The 11,380-nt window shown below is 45.4% G+C and overlaps 1 protein-coding gene across 1 annotated transcript in view; it reads left to right on the top strand.

Annotated features, from left to right (window-relative positions):
- The window catches only part of myo16 (myosin XVI), a gene marked incomplete at both ends in the record, with an annotated part of 165,579 nt that overhangs the window by 420 nt on the left and 153,779 nt on the right, over positions 1 to 11,380 (top strand). The window contains one exon of the mRNA XM_083638226.1: positions 9,021 to 9,290. Within this exon, the coding sequence (XP_083494352.1) occupies positions 9,021 to 9,290 (270 nt within the window). The remainder of the gene's footprint in view (positions 1 to 9,020; positions 9,291 to 11,380) is intronic.

The following is an 11,380-nucleotide window of genomic DNA, read 5'->3' as shown; positions in this document are numbered from 1 at the left end:
CCCAGATTGTTTAATATCTGATTCACAAGGCTCACAGAGAGTGTGAGAGATTTTGGGGGGTGCAGGCGGTTCAGTTATGAGCACTCCCCACCAGGTTTATTTATGATGTAGCTAACAACTGCTAACATGCTGTGGAGAGGAGAGGATGCATGGAGAATATCTATCAGAGTTCTCAGCCTGAGCCCAATGGGACCTGACCCAGCCTGACGGGCTATCTATCTATCTATCTATCTATCTATCTATCTATCTATCTATCTATCTATCTATCTACAGTATCTATCTATCTATCTATCTATCTATCTATCTATCTATCTATCTATCTATCTATCTATCTATCTATCTATCTATCTACAGTATCTATCTATCTATCTATCTATCTATCTATCTATCTATCTATCTATCTATCTATCTATCTATCTAATTTAAAATAGAAGAGTGAATGTAGGGTGAACGACGAGGTGCAAGATGACCAAACCAAGAAAGAGATGAAGAGATGCAGTCTGACGTAGGTTTGTCAGGATCAAAGGTATACATAGAGGGATTAATACAGAGTGAAAGGATAGAGACAGAGTTTATTTTTTTAAGTTCATCATAGTTCATTGTCCTTATGCTTTGGGAATATCTCTTATTCATGTCAATAAAGCATGTTGATTTGAAGAGAGAGAGAGAGATCTGGGTGCAGTGCGAGTTCACCACTGGTTCATACATCCTTATTCTGTGTGATGTACAGTCTCTCTCTCTCTCACACAGACACACACACACACCTACACACACACACACACACACACACACACACACACACACACACACACACACACACACACACACACACACACACACACACACACATACACACACACTATTCACTCAGTGTATGATACTTCTTATTCAGGCAGCTTCTGTTGCTTTCTTGTGTCTATTCTCGGAACACTGTCGTCATCTCACACTCACTTCTTGCCTGGAGGTGAACCTGACAGTGCTGACAGTACTGTATGCTTTATCATTGTGCCAGCGATTAAATCGAATGTCATTTGGATAAAAATAAAACTTTGGTCTGCAATGATTTTTGAATAGTCATTTTATTTTAAAACAAAAATCAAATAGTTTATGTGACAATCGTCTTCTCTTAACAAATACTAGAAATCTCGCATGACCTACTTGTACAGCAGGTGGCGGTCAGCACCTTGAAGGTGTCAGCGACCTGCCTATAAACGAGAGAAGAAGAAAGCTGCCGTTAGCTAGCTGTTAGCTCTGTGTGCTACGTTATTAATGTGGCGATACAATTCCACTGATGACCAGTCTGATGTAACAGTCGGCCAGGTCGAGTCATGCTCTTTCCATAAAGGGAACCAGCTTTGATATCTGTTGGCTAGTTGTTGATATTTATAACGGCATTGTGGCTCTAAAATAGCATTTTTATCGATGCGGACAATTGTCATGGCGCGACTTCTGCTCAGCCATTTCTGCTCTGAGAACGCCTCCTCGTCTCTGATTGGCTAAACGGACGCTGACTATCCGTCCATCTGATACGTCCATCCAGAAAAAGTTCAGCCCTCTTGAACTTCTCTGTCCATTAAAACATATGCAAATTTGCTGGATACGTATCATGCTTCATCAGTGCTCCACGGTCAGACGAACAGCTGTCTTGAAAATGAATGGAAGTGAACAGAGAAATGAACACAGACGGACAGACACCACAGATCAGTGTGGCCACCCCCCTAAGGTTCTGAGCAGACAAGCCTGTGCTGCCAACACCACAGCAGAACATCAACACCCACCATCCTATCACATCATAGACATTGATGATGTCACGATGTCTATGATGTGATAGGATGGTGGGTGTTGATTGTGTTCGTGTGGGTCTTTTCTTCTTCTTCTTCTTCTAATGGCTTTCCGTAAGACTGGATGCCTTGCGGCACATTGCTGCCTCTCACAGTTGGATGGTCTCACTCTAGACCTGGTTCTTCTTCTTTCAAGTTTCCGGTGTTTCTCACACCTCCTCAATCTTGGCTGTTGCGCCTCGTCTCATGTTCCTCCGCTCCTCATCCCTCCTGAGCAACGTGCCTTCTTCGCCTTCATGAAGGGGTCCTCCATTAATAGAGATTTCAGCCCAGGGGCGGAAGCCATCATCTGGTTCCCTGTTCGTGTGGGTTGGAATCCATTATGACATCACTGATGATGTCACAATGACATCACTGATGATATTCCTGTAGTGCCCCCCTTGGGGTGATTTCTTTTTCAGTGTTTTTGAAACATATTTCTTCAAGATCCCTGAGAAGTATTTTGGCAAATTTTGGGGGCATGTGAGTGTTACGGCAATAAAACAATACTCAGTCAAAGGTTGCAAGCTTGATTACTGCACGAAGAAAAGCTGATATTCTTGTATACTGTATGGCTACCACAAGTGCCAAGTGCCATCTTGACTATGGTTGGGAATCTATGCCAACAATGCTAATGTCCGCCTAGCCTGGCTAGTTCCCAGCCAATTTTCGAATTGTATTTTTTGGGTAGAAATGCCCATCCTTAAGTGATTTCATTTGTTCGCCTAAATCTCTCTCTCTTCCCCTCATTTACAAAGTGCTTTATTTTGCCATCCTGTTTACCATATGCCTCGCCTTTGCCTCCATTGAAGCAAGACCAGAAGTATGTGACAGTGCCCCATCCCTCTGCAGTCCCTCCCTCTTGCCAGTGCCAGTGTGAGCCGCTTCCCTGCAGTGAGGACTCTTTATTGTTCCTTAGCTGTATCCCTGCCTGGCCCGCTCTCTGTCTATAGGCAGAGATTTTCAAAGTGGGACAATACTAGGAAGGAACTCCCTTTAACACTATATAGGACATTTCACACTACATGCTCTTAATACAGGGCTATCTAAACCCTGGGCTAAGAGTAGGGCTAAGATAGCCCCAGGCTAACTTGTGTGAACTGGAACTGAAAGGGGTTCTTGTGAGTTTTTTGTTTTGTTTTTCTGCTCTTGTATAGCCTCATTTGCAATTGCACACTATGGAGGGGTTTAGCTATAGTTATATGGTTCTTTGGAATATTAAAAGGTTATTGAAAGATGCTTTGTGGGACCAGAAATAGTCCTTCTAATCTTCTAGCATGCACCTTTTATTTTTCTGTGTGTGCATGCAATGCTCCAGGAGATCTGCTATGATGGCTCTGCAGTGAGCAGTATTGGGTGTGTGCTCTCGCCCGCAGGCTGCGGTTCGGTATAGTCAAGTCAGAGCCGGCTGCCGCAGACTGACTGGCTTCTTTGGCTGGAGAGCAGAGCCGCTTATAGTTCACTGCACCATGAGAGGTGTCTAATCTGGCCTCAGACTGAGCCCACACTGACTCACACAGCAGAGAGGCTGTGTCTAATCTGGCCTCAGATTTAGCCCACACTGTCTCACACAGCAGAGAGGCTGAGGAGAATGGAGGCCAGAACAGGGAATTGAAAGCGGGAGGAAAGCTGCCTGTGGTATGGAGAGATGGAGTAGCAAAAGATTGGAAAAGGCAGTAGGGTGTGTGTGTGTCCGCGTGCGTGTGTGTGTCCGCGTGCGTGTGTGTGTGTCCACGTGCGTGTGTGTGTCCGCGTGTGTGTGTGTGTCCGCGTGCGTGTGTGTGTCCGCGTGCGTGTGTGTGTGTGTCCGCGTGCGTGTGTGTGTCCGCGTGCGTGTGTATGAAGGTCCATACGTCTCAATAAACATGCGCAGCTACGACTGAACATGTCACACAACGCTTGACGTGTCATGTAGTTTCCCCATTGACTTGTAATGGTCATGCGTGTATGCGTGCGTTTACGCGCTCTGGCTGCGCAACCCGCGTACATCATTACGCGTAAATGTACGCGTAATGATGTACGCGGGGTGCGCAGCCAGAGCGCGTAAGCGCACGCATGAAGATAATAGAACAATTTTGTCAAGCGGGCACATGCACGCGGACTATGATGTGCGCAAACTACATCACGCGTAACAACAAGCTGCGTAGCACAGCTACTTCCAGCGTGTACACGTGTGACCAGTGTTGGAGAAATTTCGTTACACGTTCACACACACAGGCGTTGGCAGTTTTGAGTGTTACGCAACCGGAAGTGTATCTGCATCGTGCACAACACTGAACACATGAACGCGTCGCGTACTTCTCTTCTGTTTTATTCTATTTCTTTCTATGTTACATTTTCATCCAGTAGATGGTGCCAGTGACCAAACCAACCAGTTGATCAAGCATGTCGCTAGCAGGTTACTGTCCCAAGATTGCTCGCAGACTATTCTGTGGTCAGCACCAAAGATTACCCACAATCCCTTGGGCCCACATTTTACAACATAAATCGCCCATTAATCCTCATAAACAGCATTTAAAACGTGTAATAATGGATACATGAGTCGGTAAAACTGTTTTTATAGTTGTTTTATTAGTTGTTTTATTTTATTTTATTTGGTGAATGAATGACACCATGTTAGAGACGCAGACCCAACAGCTGTAGTATAAATAGGTTGTGTTGGGATTGCCGAGTTAGATTAAGCTGACCCCTTGCGGCTGGATGGTAGAAGCAAGTTGTCAACTGGTACAGTCCTGACAGCATGAAAAACTCTTTTACCGACTCATATCCATTATTACACGTTTCAATTCTGTTTATATTGTTATAGTTTCATCTGACTGCTGTACATGATGACTTGTAGGAATATGCACGAGACTATGTTTTAACTCCAATGAGCTACGCTCGGTGTTTATTACAGCCCTTTTTTCGTTCATAAACTGATTATTCTGAGTTCAGTAATTCTCATTATCAGTTTATTGTGTGCATGACAGTAAACACACTCATTCTAGGTCTATTCTTTGATCACACTGCACACAAAACCACGCAATTCATAAACAGATCATTTTAATCATGGCTCAGAAATGTTCAGGCAATAATACTTCAGGAAAATAGATACTAATCATTAACTAATGACTACCTACTCATTAACTATGATTAACTAGTGATTGACTAATGCCAAATTTTTCATTAGCTACTCATTAACACCTTAATTGCCAGCGACGAGTGTACTCGTCAAACACAATCCAGCTGTTAACTGCCAGCGACGAGTGTACTCGTCAAAAAAATCGATTTTTTTTTTTTGACGGTAGGTTGTGCATCTAAGCCTTTTACATCTCTTATATAGGTATTGGACGTGTACAACGTGTACAACCCATTCCACCGACCCACTAAGTGGCGACAAGGAAGGAGGAAGGCAAGCAAAAAGCAGTGTGACTGAAGCCATTCTCATGAAGGTGGATTGGCGAAGGCGCTTTAATTTTCGCGCTGATTGCTGGCGGTGCGGGATTGCAGATTTGCATAGTGGATTGCGGGTGGGACACACTTTGAAACACGCAGCATAATATGACCAGAATCGCAAAAGCTTCATCAAAGCCCTCAACCAAAACTCCAAGACGCGAGCGAGTCCAACCAGACTTCCTCAAAGAGCGGCTGCACAGACAGGCACACACCCGCACAGCAGCAGCAAAGCAATGGTGACAAGCGGGGACTGCCCCCTAGTCCGACACCAAATTGGAAACAAATCCCATTCTAAAAGGCTTTTAGAATGGGATTTTCAACCCATTCTTTTTTGTTTCTTTTTCGCTATAATTTAGAGTAATTTAATTTCTATTCAGAAATTTATTTGAGAGGTCGAGAGTATGAGAAAGTGCATTTGCAAAGGTAGGAAAGTGCTTGTGACAGGGCGCTGCACCCAAAAATAACGCCCACAGGAGGGAGGAGTTGAGCAGAGGGAAGTTTACTGCTGTTATGGAGGAAATTACTGTTCAAAACTATTGTGTAGGTCTTACTGATGCCAAAAATGAATGGTTAAAGTGACTGTTTCACAAAAAGCCGTTTATCTCTAAATATTTTTTCTGATGCTGAAACCATGCTGTATTCAATTGCTAATGCTTACATAACTACTAACTCTACAAACTAACTCTTTTAGACAGAGAAAGCACACATTCTATTAGTTATTTTTAGATGATTGGTGTTCACGAAGTCGTAACAGAAGAGAAACCTCGGCTCTTGTAAAATGAGCCTAGAATCCTCAAAAACCCCCCTGGCAGAAGCTATCTACAGCAAGAAAAAAACGGCTGGCAGTCAATGTGTTAACTGGCTATTAGTTAATGGTTAGTTTACTAGTAACTACTATAGTATTTGTGTAGCTACGTTATTGTAAAGTGTTACCATATAATAGGCTATAGCTACAAAACACAAAATAAAAAACCAGGCGATCTTTCAGCATGTAGCATAACGTTTTTTAAATGGCCTCTGAAATGTTTAGGCAATAAAACAAATAAATAAATAAATAAAATAAAAATATAGCCTGAATGAGGAATAAAGTTAACAAAAACAGAGAGCAGCAGGCTTTTATAATAGGCTACAAAATAAAAAATAACAACTTCACATGTTGCTGTTAAGGAACAGCAGAGCATTAACACTTGCAGCAGCTCATATTAACAATGAAATACTGTCAATAAAATAAAATACATCTGGAACATTAATAAACATTATAGCAGGCTATGTGATTGTGACGCTGCTCTGTTTCAGAAGCAGGACAGCTCCTCGAAGCGACATGCTTGATCAACTGGTTGGTTTGGTCACTGGCACCATCTACTGGATGAAAATGTAACATAGAAAGAGATAGAATAAAACAGAACAGAACTACACGACGCGTTCATGTGTTCAGTGTTGTGCACGATGCAGATACACTTCCGGTTGCGTAACACTCGAAACTACCAACGCCTGTGTGTGTGAACGCGTAACGAAATTTCTCCAACACTGGTCACAAGTGTACACGCTGGAAGTAGCTGTGCTACGCAGCTTGTTGTTACGCGTGATGTAGTTTGCGCACATCATAGTGCGCGTACGTGTGCACGCGTGACAAGATTGACTATGTTAAGTCACGCAGGCACACACACGTTGCTGCGCATGTGTCAGTGAATAGTGACGTCGATAGGACCCCATAGCATGTGTGTGTGTGTCCGCGCGCGTGTGTGTGTGTGTCCGCGTGCGTGTGTGTGTCCGCGTGCGTGTGTGTGTCCGCGTGCGCGTGTGTCCGCGTGCGTGTGTGTGTCCGCGTGCGTGTGTGTGTCCGTGTGCATGTGTGTGTGTGTCCGCGTGCGTGTGTTTCCTCAGCCCTGAGGCCAAGTTCCCAAACTGAAATACAGTTGAAGCAGACACCTGGCGTGAACAGGATAATAATGACCTCTCTTATCTGGAACCTGAACACAAAAGAACCTTATTTTACATGTGCGGGCCAAGCAGATGGCCCCGGTGCATTGTGTGTGTGTGTGTGTGGGGGGGGGGCAGGTGTTTGAATGAACGTGTAGTAGAGACACAGCGGCTTCATTCGTCAGCCCGCAGCACGCCGTTGTTTCTACCCGATAAGGATCTAGTCAAAACACACATTGGCCCTGCTGCAGACGGGAAACTAGCAATATCTAAAGTGGACACAAAACACAATACATCAACAGTAGTAGCCGTGTCTGTTGGAAGACTGTTGTGTGTGTTGTTTTTTTTCACACCGTGGAGCTGTGAGCGCCTTTCAAAGAGTTTTGCATTGCATTCTGGGTATGTAAAGAGAATAAAGGGTGGCACGAGCCCTCTCATCTCCATGTCTGCACGCAAACAGAGAGAACATAACTCCTGGTCCTCTTGAGAAAGTATGACAGGGAGAGAGAGAGAGAGAGAGAGAGAGTGGTGAGGGTGATGGAGAGAGTGTTGAGGTTGATGGGAGAGAGAGAGGGTTGAGAGTGATGGGAGAGAGAGAGTGATGGAGAGAGAGAGAGGGTTGAGTGTGATGGGGAAGACGCTGCAGGACTTCAAATATGTCCCGCTGCCAGTGTGGCTTAAAGCTGACGAGCAGGCTGTGCTGACTCACCCACAGCACACAGAGGGAGAGGAGACGAGACAGACAGACAGTGAGAGAGAGAGAGGCCAAGAATGACTGAGAGCATCCTTTCAGGCAGATCAACAATAATGCAATAATAAATCATAATGTAATAATGATAATGTAATAACATTGACAGTAAATATGTAATAATAATAATACTAATATGAATAATAATACTAATAATAATAAAGCAATCACAACAGAGGATGTACTTCCTGCGGCAGCTGCAGAAATTCAAAGTGCCAAAGCCATCCTCTCCTGTGGGCTAGCTGTGACCTAGCTAGCGCTCATCCTCTCCTGTGGGCTAGCTGTGACCTAGCTAGCGCTCATCCTCTCCTGTGGGCTAGCTGTGACCTAGCTAGCTCTGAATTAGTCAAATGATCAGTGTACACTCATTGCAGAACACGCACACATGCACACAAACTGCCTCGAAGCTCTGGCTCTGCTTAATCAAATGTACCTCGTGTAATACATTTCTTTCCTAACGTGGGTGTGGATGTCTTCTTCTTTTTTTTACCTGAGCACAATGAGTCCTCAGCCTGGGCCCACGACTGCAGAAGTACAACCACCCCAGCAGACCATAATAAGCCTGGCTGCTGCTTAGCAATGAGATGTGTTTGGCTGAGTTCCACAGAGGCAGAGCTATTATGCAGAGTCAGGAAAATCACTGCGCACTGTTGGGACGGGGGAGACAACACGCACAACACACCAACGCTCTCCTCAACTCACCCCAGGGTTAAACCGCCACAGCGAATATACTTCACTGCAAATATGCCAAATGCTTACACACACGCATGCACGCACACACACACAGTCCTGCCTAAAGGTCTAGTGTGACAGCACTAGTGCGCTTTATCATCTGAGCCTTGTCTTGCCAGCTGAGTATCAACCACTATTAGAAGAAGCACTCTGGTCCACAGTGGCTTCTCATGTATACATAAGCTAACTGTTTCTCTCATTCTTACCAACACATGGACAATTTGCCACCAGAGACTTTCAATAGGAACAGACATGGCAACAAAACCCCCCAAAATTATATGATGTGTATAATGTATATGTGAGCAGACTCATTCTCAGTTTCATATCTTAAACCCTGAAGTCGTCCTCTCTCCCTGTGCCTCCAGGTTGTTTCCAGCTATGTAACGTCTTTCGCCAGAACATGGAGATTGACCAGTGTCTGCTGGAGTCTCTCCCCATTGGCCAGCGCCAGCGGCTGGTCAGGAGGATGCGCTGCGACCAAATAAGAGCGTACTACGAGAGAGAGAAGAGCCTCCAGCGCCAGCAGGGGGCGGTCCAGGCCCGAACGCTGCCCAGCCACCGCAAGAGGCACCGCATCCGCTTCAGGCTCGCCAACATCATACAGGACGCCATCATTCGCCATGACGACAAAGAAGGTGTGTGTGGGTGTGTGTATGGCTATGTGGATATCTTAGAAACGGGTGTTAGGTGTTTCTGTCTGTCACTCTGTCTGTCTGTCTGTACGTCTGTCTGTATGTCTGTCTGTCCGTCTGTCTGTCTGTACGTACGTCTGTCTGTCTGTCCGTCCATATCAGTGTCTGAGGATCTCTTTCCGTGTGTGTCTCGTGTGTGCATGCTTGTGCTCTTGTTCATTGTGAGATTGCATTCCAGAGTGACTCTTCATGTGGGATTGAGTGGTAGCTGTTGTAGAAGGACTGCGAGAGCTTTTCTCAGGCAGTGATTGAATCATCTCTGCCTCAGGCTGGGATCTGAGCAGAGCCACAGCCTGGCTCGTGATAAAGACACCGTCAAACTGTCCCCCACCCACCCCCCCTCCCATGAGATCAGATAGTCAATGAGCTCGAAGGACATAGAGGACTTCAAGTTCTACTCTGAAGGGCCATCGATCTTCCCCCAACCCCACCGTCTCTCGTCTCACCTAGGCACTTGCTAGTCGTTGGCACAGCTGCGTATCTGTGTCACCCTACCAGCAGACATCGCAGGTCACTTTGCTAATCTCTGCTCTCTAGCTGCCAGTGAGGTTCAGCTGGGGGTTTTGGGAGCAGCTGGTGTGCCATTGCAACTGCCAGACTGAAGCCAGGGTTCTTTGGCTGGGCATGAATCAACTCCGCTAGCCCTCCACCTAATGCCCAATTACCACCCAGGCCCTGCCCTGGCACCAGACTGGCACCAGACTGGCACTAGGCTTTTGCAATGGGAAGGCCTTCTGACCATTCAGCGGTGTGCAACGCAAGACCTGGAGCTAGACCAAACAAAGACCTGGAGCTAGACCAAACAAAGACCTGGAGCTAGACCAAACAAAGCAGACTCAGACAAAGTAGACTGGTACCAAGGATGGATTCCCTGCTGACAACCTCCTTGTGTCAAGGTACTGTTTAGAAAAAGAAGGTTGCGCTTCAACATGGGTTTCTCAGTGGAGTGCCAAACCCAAAATCCAAAATATGTTCAAAAAAGGCTGAAAGGGTGGCACAAGCCTGAGGCAAACATTTTCACTCCATATAAAATGGAGAGGGGCTCAAGGCAGCAACATGCTGTGAGAAACGGTGCACTGTCATTTCACAGCACTGCAGTAACACTAAGGGATGTTCAAACAAGCGCTGTGAGGAAGTAGCACATGCTGAACTACAGTATCCAAGCTAGCATGCGTTCAAAGTGGCTGAGATGGACCCACACGCCCTCGGTGAGGGATACACTCTAGCAGGCAGTCAGACCAAAAAGACAAGCCAACGCCATCTTAACAGACCATAACGCTTTCCAACAGTACCTTGATACATCTCAGTTTTCAAAGTCAAGGAGGACAAAATACTCACATTTCACTTGATTTATTGGCTCACATCACAAAAAAACAAAACGCTTACGCGTTTCGGCAAAGAGCCTTCTTCAGAGCGTTTCAATAGTACACATTCAGTCTGTTAATATAACAAGGGCAGAGATTACACACAGCTAGAAGTTGGACCCAATTATTTAGGAGCCAATCACCATGGATCTAGGTATAGGGAGGACAAATCACAGCATGAAGCATCACAGAAGCATCACAGAACATCATTATACTCTGGATGAAGAAAGAAACTAAACACACAAACTAAACTGTTTTAACCCAAAAATCATTTTAACACGTTCACTGCCGTGGACGAGTTAACTCGTCAAAAAAACAACAACGGTTGACTGCCGTGGACGAGTTAACTCGTAAAAAAAAAAAAAAAAAAAATTTTGACGGTGGGACGTTGATCTAACCCTTTTACATCTCCTATAAAAATATGGGAGCCACCGAACGTGTACAACCCATTCCACCGACCCACTAAGTGGCGACAGTGCTCTCCAGACTATTGAAAGCCAGCCAAAACTGCAGGGAAAAGCGTGAGGAAGCCATTCTCATACTGTAGGCGAAAACGCTTTCGCGCTGGAGCACAACGGTGGCGCACAACGGTGGGGGGTTCCAAAAATAGACTGGGTACAACACACTTTGAAACACGCAGCAGAAACTCGCTTGTGACACACCCGCTGC

The sequence above is a fragment of the Poromitra crassiceps genome (genome assembly GCF_964638095.1).
Source record: "Poromitra crassiceps genome assembly, chromosome: 6".
Classification (NCBI taxonomy): domain Eukaryota; kingdom Metazoa; phylum Chordata; class Actinopteri; order Beryciformes; family Melamphaidae; genus Poromitra; species Poromitra crassiceps.
The sequence above is the reverse complement of the archived record's forward strand: the minus strand, read 5'-3'. Positions and strand labels throughout refer to the sequence as shown.